General features: G+C 36.9%; 1 protein-coding gene and 1 long non-coding RNA gene across 5 annotated transcripts in view; one reads left to right on the forward strand and one right to left on the reverse strand.

Annotated features, from left to right (window-relative positions):
* LOC140533974 (rho GTPase-activating protein 20-like) overlaps positions 1-18,270 on the reverse strand; it is a 45,477-nt gene that overhangs the window by 25,833 nt on the left and 1,374 nt on the right. For 3 of the 4 annotated variants that reach the window (XM_072654474.1, XM_072654473.1, XM_072654472.1), the window contains exon 2: positions 18,142-18,227. In XM_072654474.1, coding sequence (XP_072510575.1) covers positions 18,142-18,227 — 86 coding nt within the window. Of the gene's footprint in view, positions 1-15,378; positions 15,462-18,141; positions 18,228-18,270 lie in introns of those variants that run through there. The other variant, XM_072654475.1, reaches the window with a different exon arrangement.
* LOC140533977 (uncharacterized) lies at positions 15,537-18,262 on the forward strand. The gene is made up of 2 exons (XR_011977130.1): positions 15,537-15,863; positions 17,214-18,262. It is a non-coding gene; the product is annotated as an uncharacterized lncRNA (long non-coding RNA).

The following is an 18,270-nucleotide window of genomic DNA, read 5'->3' on the forward strand; positions in this document are numbered from 1 at the left end:
CTGTTTACATTCCTACATGGAAAGACAATATTTGTAACTCTTGAAACTTTTCAATATCTGGGTACTGGGTGGGACTACACACACACACATGCACACATGCACACACACATAGAGACAGAGTGCACAGAGTGAATTGAAGAGGATGGGATCATATCTTAAAAAAATGAAATCAAGCAGTGAGAGAGAAATATATTGGGAGGAGAAAGGGAGAAATGGAATGGGGCAAATTATCTCTCATAAAAGAGGCAAGCAAAAGACTTATTAGTGGAGGGATAAAGAGGGGAGGTGAGAGAAAAACATGAAGTTTACTCTCATCACATTCCACTAAAGGAAAGAATAAAATGCACACTCATTTTGGTATGAAAACCTATCTTACAATACAGGAAAATGGGGGATAAGGGGATAAGCAGGGTGGGGGGGGATGATGGAAGGGAGGGCATGGGGAGGAGGGAGCAATTTGAGGTTGACTCTCATGGGGAGGGACAGGATCAAAAGAGAATAGAAGTAATGGGGGACTGGATAGGATGGAGGGAAATATAGTTAGTCTTATACAACACAACTATTATGGGGTCATCTGCAAAACTACACAGATTTGGCCTATTTTGAATTGCTTGCCTTCCAAAGGGAAGGGTTGGGGAGAGAGGGAGGTAAAGAAGTTGGAACTCAAAGTGCTAGGAACAACTGTCGAGTACTGTTCTTGCCACTAGGAAATAAGAAATACAGGTAAAGGGGTATAGAAAGTTATCTGGCCCTACAGGACAAAAGAGAAGATGGTGACAAGGGCAGAGAGCGATGATAGAAGAGAGAGCAGATTGGACATAGGGGCAATTAGAATGCTTGGTGTTTGGGGGGGAGGGGATAAAAGGGGAGAAAATTTGTAACCCAAAATTTTGTTAAAATGAATGTCAAATAAATAAATAAATAAATAAATTTCTAAAAATAAATAAATAAATAAAAAATTTTAAAAAAAAAGAAATGATTCAGAAAAACATTCAATTCTGAGTTACTTTTAAAAAGCACAATTATTTTAATCATCTCAATTAATAATTCAATATTATTAATATATGTAAACCATTTGAACATATGTAATTTAATATTAATGAAAAAAGTTATGTATATATTGGAAATAAATCTCAGAAAATAAAATTTGAAGTTCTAAAAGCACTGCATATTTTAAAATATTAAATTATTTTACTATATTAGTCCAAAAATGTCTTAAATTGTCTACTGTACTAAATTATAAAATTAGGTTACCATACATCAGTCCACAAAAGTATTAAAAAATTGAAAGAAATTTTTTTATCAGTTATTTTTTGTTCATTAAGTATTGAGGGTTAATATGACCCTTGAGGAATTGGTTGCATCATTGTACATGTACAGATCTTTGTATATAATAAGGTATTTTACAACTATTGATATACATACAGACAGACAGATACACATACATACAAACATGCATACATATGTATGTATGCACGTGTAGATCAAATCAGGTCCTCTAGAAAGGTGACATATGGGGCAATGCTGTGGAGTCCTAATGGAGGGAAGTTCAAAGGCCATCAATGCATCAATAAAGAATTACTAACATATGGGGTTTTGTATATAGGAGTGTTTTCTTCTGGACCTACAGGGACCTGCAGCACCTTCATACAAGGCAGGTAGTTTATATAGCTGTGGGGCGCTGACTCTGCTTGACAACTACCGAGATTATACAAGTCATACCCAGGATCATGTGCAAACAAAAAAGGTTGAATAAATAGTAGACACACCGTACTATTCCCCATTTCCAACTTTAGGAAGAAACTAGAGTAGATTGACAGGGTTGACATTTCTGGTGTTCAGGCACTAATCAGAGGAAGAATTTGACCAATTGGAAAATCACATCATATAAAACCACGTAACCACTGTCACAATCCCTTGATGGCAGTACATTAAAAGGTTTTAAAATTGCAACTCCTTCTAGATTCCCCAAAGAGTGTCTGTGCTCTACTTTAAACAGATCTCCTCCTCCAGATTCAGGTTTATCTTCACCACATCTGAAACACCACTCTGCCCCAAGACACATGGGACACTGAGGAAGACATCTTTCTGAATGCCATGTAGGCCCTTAATCATGATGGAAATAGGATGCACTCTCCTAAGATTCTTCATAATGCTTTCTGCCAGATTTGCCTCAAACAAGCCAATTGCCCAGGAAGTGGAGCCCTTCAGTTTGATCACCTCACAAGCACTTTCAACCACCTGCTCAAGAACATCTTTCCAGTTCTCTGAATCAGCATCAGTTCCCAAAGGAGGAGGAAGATTCTTCAGAGACACACCAGCAAGATTCACATCACTCCACAAAGGAATACAAGACCCATCCATGACAACTTGAAGGATGGAAACCAAGTCTCTCCCCCATTACGTAAAGGAAACTGGCACCATCCAGAATGCAAGCACTTCCAGTAACATGATTTTTAGGAAAGCCATTTAACTTCCAGGTCACATATGTCAAAATATCCACTGAATTGTAAACAATAAGCACCTTGCAGTGAGGGCTATATTTAACAATACTGTGAATGATGAACTTAAAGATATTCACATTACACTGGAACAAATTAAAATGACTTTCTCCCTCCTGTAGTGAAAACAATGACCAGTTTTGACTCTGCCAGAAACACTGTGGTCTTTGCAAGAAATAATGTTTGGTGCTTTGAGGAAAAGGCTGCCATGTTAAAGATCCATCATCTCTCCCTTTATTTTGTCTTTTATTACATCTACTAGGGAAAGTTCATCAGCCAAACCCTTTGTTAACATACTAATGGCACATGCCATGCCAACTGCACCAACCTCAACAACAATGATCTTGTTCTGGGATACAGGGTCTTCCTTTAGGACTTATAAAATCAGCTGATCCTTGACAGTAGATGCAATTTGGGGGAATATCTGGGGGGATATCAAGGGTGTTGGTCAGGCTGAGAAAATGCTGAGGTAGATGTAAGACTGCTGCTTCCAATTGAAATGTTTTAAAACAGGTACTTCCAAATCACCACCAAGCACATTGTTTTACCTCTTTACTTACTCTACATGCATCAGTAATATAGGCATGAAAACTAATTTCAATGTAAATGTTTTTACTCACCCAACTTGGCTAAAAAAGTCATTAATTATCATTTTATTATATAGAGAGAGTATAGACAGATTGCCTAATATGATTCTTAACATTAGCAATCTTTTTTTTTCTTTTAGTCACTGAGCAAGAAAATACTCCAGTTGCTATTGATACTGGAACACTTGTTTAATTTCTAGGAGAGAGGGAGAGCCTATGCTGCTAGAGATGAGTAATGCTTATGCTTATGTCTGTATTGTGTATGGGCATCATTCAAAGTTTGGCAATAAGGCAATGGGTTTGTCTTTAGTTTTAGGGATTTTTCCCTCAGAAATCAATGAAAAAGACTGTATAAAACTTAGACCAGGTGGGCAGGGGAACTTGGGTTTAATTTCAGAACATCTAGATTAGAGTACCATATAATTCCTTTTCTTTATATTTAACATGTATTCTATGGTTCTCTTTTTGAAAAATTCAGAAAGAACAATGGCTGTTTCGTCTAATTCTAGTAAACCTTGGGATGGATTACATTTTCATATATGTAGTAGTAGGTGCTTTGAAACATTAGTTGACAATGTTTATAATAAGCTTATCTTTAATCTCTTTTAACAGAACAGCAAATCAATATAATGGGAAATAATTGTCAGGAAGACTAGTAAAATGCAGGAAAGCTTCCTAGAGTTTACACCTCAGAAAGGAGGAAGAGAGATTTCCATAGATGGCCTGAAGGGCCACATAGAGGGCAGGAAAATACCCAGACTAACTGATAGAACAGTTTGGTTGAAAATGAAATTGATGACAAGCTGGATGAATTAAGGCTAATTAGAGCCAGACTGTTAAGGTCCTTAGCAGCCAGCACTCCTTCATCTTCCAAACATTTGCTGCCAAGTGACTTACTTTGCTGACCCAATAGAAATTTTTTAAACTTTGTATTTTATCCTTTGGCCACCTAGTTTTAATATCCTTAGACTACGCAAATGGATGCCAACATGCAGGAAAGTAAGCCATATTTGCTCAGAATAAAACAAAAAGCATAATCTATTCCTGAATAAATGAATTGAAGGAGGGGAAATGTGTATCTGAATAATAATAAGTATAAAAACTCCCAGGATAAACTGAGGCCCTCATACCCTCCCTGGCAATTTATGAAAGCAAAGGGGCCTTTCCTTTCTCTTCCTGGTTCCAATGAAGCCATATACTACCATCTATATTTCTGACTTCCTGTTGCCTACTATTTTGTCTTCTGTCATGATATATTGTTATCAGCCTATAGAAACTCTTGTTCAGAGGTAAAAGTGTCTGAATATAAACAGTCTTTAGTAGCAGATTCCTAAGTTTTTTGTCTAGATGAAGGTTATAACACATTTTATTCATTTTACCTTTTATCTGATAGACACAGGGAATCAATAACTGAAGGTTTCAGAGCCAGGGGATCAGAGGGAGACCAATGAAATTGGATGGAGAGCTGGCCTGGGAATGAGGAAGGCCTGACCTTGAGTCCCGCCTCTGATTTTGATATAGCCTGTGTGACTCTTAACAAACCACTTACCCTTTCAGTGGTCTAGTCAGTTCTCTGAGAACCTTAGTTTCAGAGAAGGTACTAAGCTGCACTGTTCAAGAGAGTAATTCATCACAATGAAATTGCAAGTCTAGTCTCTATCACCAAAAAAATTGTGCGACATGGACTTATATCATAGGCAAGATATTAGTATAACAAACTCATTAAACTGAAACTGAGCTCATCCTGTTTCCTAAAACTAGCCACCAGAATAAAAAAGTGATTAACAAGAGAACTGGATATCTAAATTTAACTGATTGCCGAACAGCTGAATTTCTGAACTAAGTTCAGAGACAAAGAGACATGACTTAGGCAATGAGAGGACCAAATCAATTTTTAAAAAGACAAAATCAATCTGATTATCTCAAAAGACAGAGAGAAGAAAACCTAACTCTTCTTTTGTGAAACAAATAGCCATGACTGTCTCAAAAGAAGTAGGAAAAAAGTCCTCTTCCTTAATGCCATGTTGCATAGGGAAGTCAAAGTAAAGGAGATCAGTATTATTAAGTAACTCTATAAGCTACTCTGGTTAAGCCAAAAAACATGAGAGCAAGTACATGGATAATTCTCCAGCAGCTAATTGGAAATTCACTGTAAAACTTTCAGTTACCTCAGAAGTACACAGAGTATGATTACATGGAGAGAAATTCACAGAAATGAAAAGATTAACTGAACTTCCAAAGATTAAGAAGAGATAATTATATACATACCACAGGTCAAACAAATGTAATGAAACAAAACCAACTTAAACATTTAAATATGAATATGAGAAACTATCTTAATTTATGGAGCTTCAAATAAAAATATTAAAAAAATAATCCCTGGTAGTGTAATTATATTCCATCCTAAATAATTTCATGGAAACAATTACTCAGAAGCTTCAACTAACTATATCACATAATATTTGGGAAAAGCAAAATCAAATACATTAACTTTGGGGAAGATAGCTATAAATAATCCAAAATGAGTGAGGAAAAAGGAAAAAAAATTCAGACGTATTTTGATATGAATGTACACCTCTTTAAGCTTAATGGTTTTAGTATTTGAAACACCAAAAAAATGAAGTATCAAATCACAGTTAATTAGACAAGAGAATCTAATTTATCATAAAGGCCTAAACTACCCCCTTTCAGTTTTTGTGGAATATGTTACCCTGATTGGAGGACAAAATAAAAATACCTGTTAAAAAGATACCTGCTAGATTCTAAGCTACATGAGAGGAGGAAAACTCTGCAGGGAATTTTGTCATCACATGACTTTATCATTTACTTTACTTACCTCTACTAATAAAGATTGGAATGTAACAGAGTAAATAATCTACCTATGGAAAACTCAGAATGTGAACTCTACATGCTTCTTCATTAACTCCCTTATCTTGTTCTTTTACTATACAGAGCTGAGGTTCACACTGCTTCTTGGGGACTGGTTTTACTCCTGGAATCACAACCGTGAATCCAGTCTCAGGGTCACTTCCAACCCCAAATGCTTCATCTTCTTTGAAAGGAAAATGCTTCAAACACTCTGGATGCTGACTGAATTTTAGTCACTGGAAATGACTGGCAGGGATAATTCTCATTAAAATTGAAATGCTTAGAACTTCTGTAACTTTCATTTTTCAGAGAAGTACTGGCAGAATGCCAGTCATCTACATCTGAACAGGAAATAGAGGAGCTAAATAGCACATCAGTTAAATCCATCTGACATATTCTTTAAATTTCTCATGGGATGTCACTCAAATTACTACCTAACTTTATGACTTTATTTTCTTTACTTATGCAGCTTGTGTTTTATCTGTTATGTTATATGTCACATGAGGAAAAATCCCAACAATGGTTTTCTTTCTTTTTTTTTCAGAATATCCTCTTTTTTGGGGGATTACCAGCACTTACTCCCTCATCAAAATCTATCTCATTGTGTAGTCCAAAAAATTTTATCAATAAGATTTTTGGGGAAAGGCTTTTCTTTTGTTAATAACCTTTTAAAAATAATCTGAACATTTGACTTCAGATTACTTAGGATTAGGAAATAGACTCTGAACCTGTGATTTTTAACCTGTAATTTATTTATAGAGAACTCTCAGGTGAGGAAACTGCCCTCGAATAATGGAGACTGGTACCTTCTCTGCAACTTATAGTCTTAGAGAGTCTCCTTAGGGCACTTACAGGTTAAGTGATTTGCCCAGGGTCACCTAGCGAGTATGGATCAGAGATGAGACTTGAAACCATGTTGCTTAGGCTTGGAGGTCAGCCTTCTCCCCACCATGCTAAAATATTTTTCCACAGAAAATGCTTACAATTAGGATCCCTTCAGTGACTGTATTTTTTTTAAAAAACTACTAAGCATAATTGCATTATTTATTAAAATGGAAAGTACTTTAATTTGACTAAAAGATGAGCTTTTTTAAAGAATAATCTAACTTCTTGAAGATTACAGCTTATAGAATTTAAGTGTCCCATTATCCAATACGATAAGATTGTTTTTATACTAGGTTCAAAAAGTACCAATAAAGGACAATGATGTATGAAAGAGATAAACACCAGAATGTACAATAACTTTTTAATTTTCTGGATCTTTAAGGTTTCTTCTATCCTTCATTTAATCATGGCATGCAATATCCCTCCTCCTTTTCACTGTCTAGTTATTATGGTCATTTATATTCTCTCCTCAAATCCTTTTATCTGGCTTTTGCCTAACACTAATGAAAGTGCTTACTCCCAGGTTATCAATGGTATCTTACCTACTAAATCTGATAGCCTTTTTCTCAGTCTTCCTCCTTCTTGACCTTACATAGCCTCAGATGCTGCTAAAGTCCCTTGCCTCAAGGATAATTTTTTTGATATTATTTGTTTTCCACTCTCATGTTTTCATTGAGATGTGGTCAGAACAGGTTACACCAGACTATCTTCACATATTGACAGGGTTACTAGACTGACAGATCACAGGATTATTCTCACTATATTTAACCTGAATTTTAGTAAAGCATTTGGCAAATTCTCTCATGACAATTTTGTGGACAAAATGATAAACACAAGTTAAAGCACAAGATAGAAGTAGTATGGATTAGATAAATTTTTGTTTAAATTTCTTGAATTTTGTTGGACCATGTGCTCAATATGAATCAATATAACAGTCATAAAGGCTAGAGCAATTTTACATTTCATTAAAATAGATATAATGTTCAGAACAAGGCAGATTTTAGTCTGGATGGACTCTGCCTTGATTCACACTTGAAAACCATGCTCAGTTTTGGACACCATATTTTAGGACTGGCTCTTGGACCTCTCAGTCTGTATGTCCTCTCTGACCTTCAAATCCAACATGAACAAGCATGAACTCATCCTTTCCTTTCTTCTCACCTCTATCTCTGAAGTCAACAGTCCTTCAATATTGTTTATCTATATTAAAAACAGGCTATCTTCTCAGTCTGTATTTTTAACACTTCTCTCATCTAAATATATATGTGTGTGTGGATAGATAGACACATTCATATCTAAAAGTTGATAAGTCCTGTTGATTCTACCTCCATAACATCTGTCATCCTCTTCAGTTTCTTCATTCCTAAATTCAACCTCCTATTTGATGCATCAACTTTTACCTGAATTTTTGCAATAAATTACTAACTGGTCTTCTCATCTCTGATTTTTACCTTCTCTGGTCCTTTCTACACAAAGGCATCAAACAATCTTCTTAAGGCATTTAACAGGCCATTCTCTTCCTCTAAAACCTTTTGTGGTACCCTAATGCCTCAATTCAGGGAGCAACAGAGCTATGAATCCTTCCTTCCTCGACCATTATCATTTTTCATGCTCTCTGTCTCTCTCCCAATTTTCCTAGAGCACTATTATCCTTCTCGTTACTTCCTTTGCTCCAAACATAGTTTGTATGTTGTATCCCTTTATGGAAAGTAAATTCCTTGAGGCAAAGGACTGTTTGTTAATATCTTTGTATCCTACAGTAACATAGCAGACATTTGACATGCACATGATGCGTAATAGTTGCTTAATGGTTATTAACTTGAACTGGGAGAATACATACATAATTGGATTTATGCACCTTCATGCAATATAGAATAAATCCAGGAAGCATAAAAATACAATTTGAAATATGGTGTTCAGAACAGAAAAGTAAAAACTGGAAGACTATAGGAAATATCTTCTATTAGGTGTGATATTTAAAAAATCACTTATTCTCATATTTGTAAAGAAGGAGAAAAAGGACAATGCCATCAATGTCATCTGCCTCATCTAAATCTAATTCTTGCATTAAATCTATAAGACAAGTGAGGAGAAAAGGAAAAAAAAAGAAAAATGAATATTGAAACATTTTTTGCAATAAATTATTAACTGGTCTTCTCATCTCAGATTCCAACCTCCTGGGGTCCATTCTACACAGTCATCAAGTAATCTTAATGCACTTCACTAGGGCTTCCTCTTGCTCTAAAGCCTTCTGTGGTACTCTACTGCCTTAGTTGAGGGCGCATCCAAGCTTTGAAACCTTTCTTCCTCAACCATTATCCTTTTTCATGCTCTGCCCTCCCTCTCAATTTTCCTAGAGCACTATTATCCTTCTCCCTTAGCTCCTCCACTCCATACATAGTTTGTATGTTATATCCCTTCATGAAAAGTAAATTCCTTGAAGCAAAAGACTGTTTGTTTTTATCTTTGCATTCTACAGTAACACAACAAACATTTGAGATGCACATGGTACATAATAGTTGCTTAATGGATATTAACTTAATTGGGAGAATACATACATAATTGAATTTATGTGCCTTCATGCAATATAGAAAAAAGGCAGGAAGCATCAAAATGCAACTTGAAATATGGTATTCAAAACAGAAAAGTAAAAACCTGAAGACGACAGGAGATATCTTCTATTATGTATATTTTTAAAAAATTCATTGACTCTCATATTTGTAAAGAAAAGGAAAAAGGACAATACCATCAATGACATCTTCATCATCTAAACCTAATTCTTCAATTAAATCTGTAAGACAGGTGGGGAGAAAGGGAACAAAAATAAACATGGATATTGAAAATTATTTCTTCCAATAAATTACTAACTGGTTTCCTCATCTCTACACAAAAGCATCAAGTAATCTTCTTAAGGCACTTAACCAGGCCATCCTCTAAAGCCTTCTGTGAAACCTTACTGCCTCAGCTGCTTCTTCAACCAATACCCTTTTTCATGTTCTCTGTCCCTTCAAATTTCCTACAGCACTATTATCTCTCTCCTCTCCCTTACATCCTTTACCCCAGACATTGTAACATATACCATAAAATGGGAAAAAGTACATGAACAAAAATATTTATAGCAACTCTTTTTATGGAAGCAAGAATTACAAATTGAGGGGATGCCCTTCAACTTGGCAATGCCTGAACAAGTTGTGGTATATGAATCTAACTGAATACTATTTTTCTATAAGAATTGATGAGCAGGTGGACTTCAGAAAAACCTGCTAAGACTTACATGAACTGATGCTGAGTGAAGTGAGAAGACTAAGAAAACATTGTATACACTAACAGCAAATTTACATAATGACAAACATTGATAGACTTAATTTTTCTCAGCAATACAAGTATCTAAGACAACTCCAAAAGAGTCATGATAGAAAATGCTATCCGAAACCAGAGAAAAGATGCAGATAGAATACAATTTTCTTCTTCTTCTTCTTTTGCTTCTTCTTTCTCATAGTTTTTCCCTCGTGTTCTAATTCTTTTTTACAGCATGACTGATGTGGAAGTATTTTTGATTGAAAAAACAGAATTGTCCAAATGGAAAAAAATCCACCAAAGAAAGCAAGTCTTTTAAAAGTAGAAATGGCCAAATGGAAAAGGAGGTACAAAAGCTAACTGAAGAAAATAATGCCTCAAAGATTAGACTCTGGCAAGTGTAACCAAATGACATTAAGAATGAGTTAGTCAAACAAAAAGTTACAGAAATGATCAATAATTTTGTCAAAAGAATGACAATAATGAAACAACACACCAAAACTTATGGGGTGAAGTCAAAGTAGTTCTTAGGGAAATTGTTATATCTCTCCATGCTTACAATGAATAAATTAGAAAAAGAGATCAATGAATGGGCATGCAAATAAACAAGCTAAAAAAAGGACAAATTAAAAATTCTGAAAATCAAAAGAAAGATGAACAAAATTCAAGATAAGAAAACCACTGAATGAATAGATTAAAACTAAGATTGTTGTGTTCGTCCTTCATTGCCAAAGAAAACCATGCCATCAGAGAAATGATGACATGACTTGCACTTGACTTTGTTGTTAGTGAAGGAGGGTTGTGCAAGGTCATCAGCCTGACTTATCCTCCCTAATAAAACGAAGAGCTGGTTTTATGAAAAGACCAATAACTTAGATAAACCTTTGGTAATTTTGATTAAATAAGAAACAAGAAAACCTTATTGCCAGTATCAAAAATGAAAAGGGTTAATTCACCACCAAAAAAGGAGAAATAAAAGGATAATTAGGCACTATTTTGCTCAACTATACCAATAAATTTGACACTCTTAGTAAAATGGATGAATACTTACAAATATATAAATTGCTTAGATTAATAGTAGAGAAATAAAATACTTAAATAATCACATTTTAGAAAAAGACATTGAACAAGCCATCAGTGAACTTCCTAAGAAGAAAATCTCAAGGGCCAGATGAATTTACAAATGAATTGTACCAAACATTTATAGAAAAATTAATTCCAACACTATATACACTTTTTGGGAATAAAAGGAGAAGAAGGAGTCCTACCAAATTCCTTTTATGACACAAATGTGGTGCTGATACCTAAGCCAGGAAGGACCAAAATGGATAAAGAAATTACAGACCAATTTTCCAAGTAATATTGATGCAAAAATATGCATGAAATCCTAACAAAGAGAGAGGGGAGAGAAGTCAGGGAGGGAGAAAAATTTGGAACTTAAAATTTTACAAAACTGAATGTTGAAAACTATATTTACATGTAATGGGAAAAATACTACTGAGAAAAAAAAGAAAATATTAAAACACTATTTGAATGTAAGTTACTACTGTTATTAACAAAAAAAAGGATAAAATAAAAAAGAATTAAGAATTAAACAACTAAAATGCCTACATTGTGTTCATTTCAACAAATTTCATACTCTCTTAATCATGCATGAAGATGTTGAAACATTCCACTTTTCATTTTATTGTTGATCCTATTTTTTAGCAATAAAATATTAGAAACATAAAGCTTAAGGCAGAAGGGATCTCAGAGGACATCTAGTCCAACTCCATTATTTTAGAGGTGAGAAAAATGCAGCTGAGGAATGTCAAGTGACTTGTTAGCATTCATACAGGCAGTATTGGGGGTGGGATTTTGAACCCAGTTTCTCTGACTTTGTGATCTGTGTTCTTTCCACTAAAGTGTGCCTGCTTCTCTTAATTTAAAATATGAAGTATAATAAAATATTTTCCAACTGCTGGGCACATAGCACTCTATCCTCAGCCTTAAGCTAAAGAGACTGTGAAAGTAGTAGCCATGTAGGTTTCAATTCCAGCTTTGAAGCTGAAGGCTCTTTTGATAGCAGCTTTTAGGTTCTTTTCTTAGACTTATTTATTCACTGCAAAGCAGTGAAGCAGTATTGATGACCTAAGGGATTTACAAATTACAAATTCAAGTTTTACATATACTTATGGAGACAAGTCACAGAAGTGTTTGAATTAATAAAATGCACAACCAAAGGGGAATCTGTTTGTCATGTTATACACTAGTATTTATACAGTATAAAATATTTTATGAGGGAAGATGATGAATGAAACCAATGTCATTGAATAGCCATATTATTCCTGGTCTAAATAAAAAGAAAATACTTCAAGGATATTTAAAAAAATGAATGAACACAGAAACATAGTATTTAGAAAGGATAGAATTTCAGAGGACCTTCCATACACTTTATTTGGAAATGGAAACAAAAGGAAACTGTGATTCAAAGCTATAAATGAACTAATTACTGGAAGAGACAGGACTAGACCACATGGTCCTAAATCCTGCCTGCCTTTTCTATCTACACTACAGCACTTTCTCACTTGAGAAGGATAACTTTTACATCTTGGCATTTGTCATTCGTGGTTCATGATCTAACCCATGATGAATTGTGCAGGAAGATGATATTACACAATTACAAAATTGTGGTTGCATAAAAAGCAAACGGTATCAATCTTCAGAGAGCAGGAAAAAAAGACTTTTGGATTTCAATGTTTTGGGGGTAATTTATGACTTTTCTACCATAAACCTGAATCAAAATATCAAAGTAACCAGAAATTAGGGAATGCTCAACCCTAGAACATAATAATTTGCCAAAGTACCAGAAAACTCATAAATTTTGGGTTTTTTGACAAAGAATTTAGGTTTATTCACAATTAATGTGAACAAAAGAATGCAAGAAATAATGGCAAGAAAGCAAGATACTGTTCCAGGGAAGTGAATATGATGACCAGGCTCCAGGACCATGATTCTAGCACAATCATACTTCATAAGTGTCTGATTCCCTTTGACAATAGAATTTGTAAGAAAACTGTAAGAAATTTTTGCAGGTTACAAATAAACCCGCACAAATCTTCTGCATTTGTATATATCACTAACAAAGCCCAACAGCAAGAGATAGAAGGAGAAATCTCATTTAAAGCTAGGGTAGACAATATGAAATATTTGGGAGTCTACCTGCCAAAACAAACCTAGGGACTATATGAACACAATTACAAGACACTTTTCACTCAAATAAAGTCAGATCTAAGTAAGTGGAAAAACATCAGTTGCTCGTGGGTAGGCCAACCCAATATATTAAAAATGACAGCATAATAAAATATGTAATATACAATTCCACATAATTTACAATTATAATATACAATAAATATAAAATATAATAAAAAGTGATCTGAAATATAGATGCAGGAGAGATAATCTAAGAATTACTGGTCTACTGGAAAGCTATGTTGAAAAAAAGGGGCCTGGACAATATCTTCCAAAAAATCATCAAAGAAAACTATCCAGAGGTCCTACAAGCAAAGGGCAAAATAGTCATTGAAAGAATCCACTGATCACCTCCTGAAATGGATTCCAAACTGAAAACTCCAAGGAATATCATTGCAAATTCCAGAATTACAAAGTGAAACAGAACATACTGCAGGCAGCCAGAAAGAAACAATTCAAATATCAAGGAGCTACAGTCAGGATCACATAGGACCTTGAAGTGTTTACACTAAAAGAACAGAGGGATTGGAATATGATATTTTGTAAGACAAAGGAGTTGGGACTACAACCAAGGATCAATCACCCAGCAAAATTGAGCATAATATTTCAGACAAGGACAAGGTCATTCAATGAAATAAGGGATTTCCAGACCCTCCTGATGAAAGGTCCAGAGTTCAAGAGAAAATTTGATCTTCGAACACAAGTCTAAAGAGAGGCATAAAAAGGTAAACATGGAAAAAATAAAATTTGTTATTCAATATGGACAAATTGTTTACATCCCTATAAGGGAAGATGATACTTGTTAATCTTGAGAATTGTATATTTATTATGATATTTAAAAGGAATATAGAAAGACAGAGGGAGTGGGTATAAATTAAATGATGTGATGATAACAAATGTGGTTGAAGGTTGCAAAGTGATTGTAATGGGAGCTGTGAAAAGGAGGAGGCAAAAAAAGGAAAATTATGCTACAGGAAGAGGCACAAAAACATATTACAGTACAGGGAAGGAGGGGAAGGAGATGAGCAATGTTTGAGATTTACTCTCATCAGATTTGGTTGGAGGAGGCAACAACAGACTCAGTTAAGTATAGAAATCTAACTAGCTCTACAGGGAGGAGGGAAAGGGGAAAGAAAAGGGAGGGGAGTCTAAAAGGGAGGGAAGAAGTAGTTGGGGCAAAGGGCAGCAAAAGGGAAAGGTGACTGAAAGAAGGGAGGGAAGACTAAGGGAGGTAGTGGTAAAAAATTAAAACTCTATTGTGGAGGGGAAGGGTGAAGGGAGGATTAAAACCATAAATGGGGAGAAAGAGGATAGAGGGAAAGACACAGATAGTAATCATAACCGTGAATGTGAAAGGGATGAACTCTCCCATAAAACCAAGGTGGATAGCAGAATGGATTAAAAACCATAACCCAACAATAGATTGTTTACAAGAAACACATTTCAAACAAGGAGATACATACAGGGTACAGATAGGAGGCTGGAGCAGAATATATTGTGCTTCAGCTGATGTAACAAAGGCAGGGGTAGCAATTCTAATCTCAGACAAAGCAGAAGCAGAAATAGATCTAATCAAAGGAAATAAGGAAGGACATGATATCCTGCTAAAAGGCACTGTAGACAGCGAAGTAATAGCATTATTAAACATAGGTACCATAGTTCTGACATTATTATTATTATGCCTGAACTCTAAATCACTGTCAAAATAAATATGTGGCCACTATTGTCACCCGAAGAAATCCACAACGTGCTTTACCTCTTACTACTGCATATGATGAACAAAAGTGCCTGGGGGACAAACAGCAGGTAGATTAAGATTTCATTAGAGACTGGCATGAGAACTTTGCTCAGTTTCTGACCTCTCCATGGGAAACTGTCCCAGGTGCTGAGGGGAAGAGCTTGGCCAAGGCTTAGACTAGGCACAGGCACCCACGTGGAGGGAGGGGGGAGGGAGTGTCTGAGGCTGTTCCTGGGGGCCTTCCCTTCTCTCTCCCCCATCGCCCTCTCACCTATGCTTTTTATCCAGATCGTTGACTCCAGCCTGTTTGAACAGCAGCAGCTCCTGCAGCTTCCCCACATCCTCAAATGCAGCAGCTTTGTGGATCTTCTCCAGGTCCTTGATTTTGATGATGTAACCAGTATCCAGACCGAAGGCTCAGACTGCGCTGTCCCTTAGGGGGAGAAGGAGGAGGAAGATGGGGACGGAACTCTCCTCCTAATGACGCTAAAAATCTTCTTCATCCTGGAGGCGGATCTCAGAGATGGTCGGGGGAACCCACGAGGAGTTCTCCCTTGGTGTCTCAGCCTTCTCTGGGCCCTTGCCCACGCTCCAAAAAACTTCAATGACAAGAGGCTTCAAGTGAAGTGAATCCAAAGTCAGCAACAGTGATAAATGAATCGACCCTGGAGATGGCTGTAGCTGTAACAACACCGAGAGGGGGACCAACAAATGCGAGGGTCACGCGCAGGGGCCCAACGGTGAAGCTAAGCCTGGGTGAGTGCACAAGTGCCAGGTCAGTTAGCTCTCCACGGGAGGGGTCCACAGCTCAATATCGCGAGGGTGGCTGAGCACACAGCTGGCTGCTTCTCGTGCTGGAAATTCTTTGGAGCCTCGAGCTGTGGCAGGATGCCTAGGGGCAGGGCAGGGATGGGGGCCAGGTGAGATCTAAGGTGAAGGGTGGGGCATCTGGACTGGGAGGACTTGGGTTCCAAGGTCTACAAGGTGGGCAAAGCACTTCCTCTCAGTTTCTTCTTCTTAAAATGAAGATTTGGTTCTCCATAATCCCCCAAATATCTTCCAGCCATAAATAATTCTGTGACGCCCAGACTGAAAACCAGCACTATGTTAGTGCTCTGATGTCTGATGGACACCCTGGGACAAATGCAGTCTAGGTTCCTCTTTCCTCTGCTTCTCCATTCAGGAAGGTAGGGCAGGGCAGGTAGGGCAGGTAGGACAGGGAGCCTGAGGCAGGGAGGGCGGAGCTGACCTTAGCCAGGAAGCCCTGGATTCCAGCCCAGCCCCTGCAGAATTACAATTGCCCTATGGATGCTGTTATTTAGGGAGGGGGAAGAGAGGGTTAGAGCAGTGCCTTGGGAAGAGATGTCAGTTTCAGCTGATCATATGTAAAGCTATAGTAATAGAGTAACAGGTTAAATCACAGAGGTTAATAGTCCCATTCAACTCTGGGCTGAAGGGACCCTGTCCAGAGGACTATATTGAATTATGGATACTACATATAGAGAGGGACATTAATAAATTAAGAGTTATGATTGTGATTTGTCCTTCATTCTGGAAGAGAAGGCTGACTTCAGTAAAGTGATGACATGACTGATAATTGAATTGGATTTGAGGGAGGGAGGGCTGTGGAAAGTCACCAGCCTCATTTTCTCCTTTCAAGCCATCTGGGTCCGATGGCTAGATATGGATCAAGATGAATGGAAATGGCCCCAAGATGCCATGGGAGACCTTGGTCCTTTTAAGCCAAGGTCTTTTCAGATTCTCATTTTGAGTGAGGCAATGCCCATTCAGTGAATAAGCCTGCTTAAGAGATAAGTCATGGGATGGCCCCTTTAATAGTAATAACAAAAACAAATCCAACTGGGTGGAGGGGACACTCAGGTTTGCTGGCTAAAAGAGAAAAAATTAGTATTTGCATTCACTCTGAGGGCAGGAGGGCCCAAAAAAATAACCCTTAAATTGTGCTTCCTCAGGGACCTTTAATCCATTCAATGAGAGCCAGAGTGAATTGGGTTTAAGGCATGGTCTTCAAGAAGGGAATCTAGTCAGTAAATCCCAAGTAACTATAGAAGTTTGACCCATGAAAATTTACCTTCTTTTGGGCAGAACCCCTCTGGTAAGGAGATGGTACTCCAAGAAGAGGACAGGATGAGCTGAGTTGCACAACTGGAACTGTTCAGCTGGGTCCCCATTGGGGAACTTGAGCTACTCACAGGTTGGAGTTTGTCTTGTTCTTGAAGAGGAACATGACATCAAGAAGATAATGACATGACTTACAATTGAATTGGATTTGAGTAAGGAAGGACTGTGGAAAGTCAACAGCTTCACTTTCTCCACCAGAGGTATCTGGGTCCACTGGCCAGACATGGATGAGGACAACTGGAGAAGGCCCAGCTAATTTCAAAGACAAGAGATATGGATGATCTAAGAATGATTAAGACAAAGAAGACTAAGGGAAGGCATGGTGTCTATTTTCAAATATGTGAAGGGCCATTGTGTAGATATGGGTATCTCTAGAACAGATTGGTAAGACCAGTGATGAAAGGAGCATTGTTAGACTTGTATAAGAAAAATGAAAATTTATTGCAATGGAATTGGTTGTTTGTGAGACAATTTCCTTCAGTAAAAGCTGTGTGACCATGGTGCAGAAAAATTCTTGCATTGTTTGCAAGACTGGACTCAGTAATTTACAAGCTCTCTTCTAACAGAGATATTTTGATACTTTATATTAGTTAATATCATGCTGTTGCAGGCTTCCATTAGAATAGATCATCAAAGTTGTCTTTGTTCTAAGGGACATATGATGTAGAGCAGAAGCTAGATGTTTGTTGACATAAGCTCAACTCTCAAAGCATAAGGAAATTTCTACAAAGGGGAATAGAACAGGCTATTACCTCACTGGCCTTGGCTTTTTGCCCCTTTTCTCCTCTACTGCTTTCCATTCATGATGTAAAATGTATTCTCTGCACTACTAGCATTCGTACTGTTCATTCAGCACCAGGATCACTGCACTTAAGAATAAATGCATACCCACCATGATGATTTCTTCTCCTCCTGCTCTTCCTCCTCCTCCTCCTCCTTCTTCTTATCTCTTCCTCTTGTCTCTTTTTATCCTTCTTCCTGTCCAAACAATAAAAATGTAAGCTTATCCTGTAGGTCTTTT

The sequence above is a fragment of the Notamacropus eugenii genome, chromosome 3 (assembly GCF_028372415.1).
Source record: "Notamacropus eugenii isolate mMacEug1 chromosome 3, mMacEug1.pri_v2, whole genome shotgun sequence".
Lineage (NCBI taxonomy): Eukaryota > Metazoa > Chordata > Mammalia > Diprotodontia > Macropodidae > Notamacropus > Notamacropus eugenii.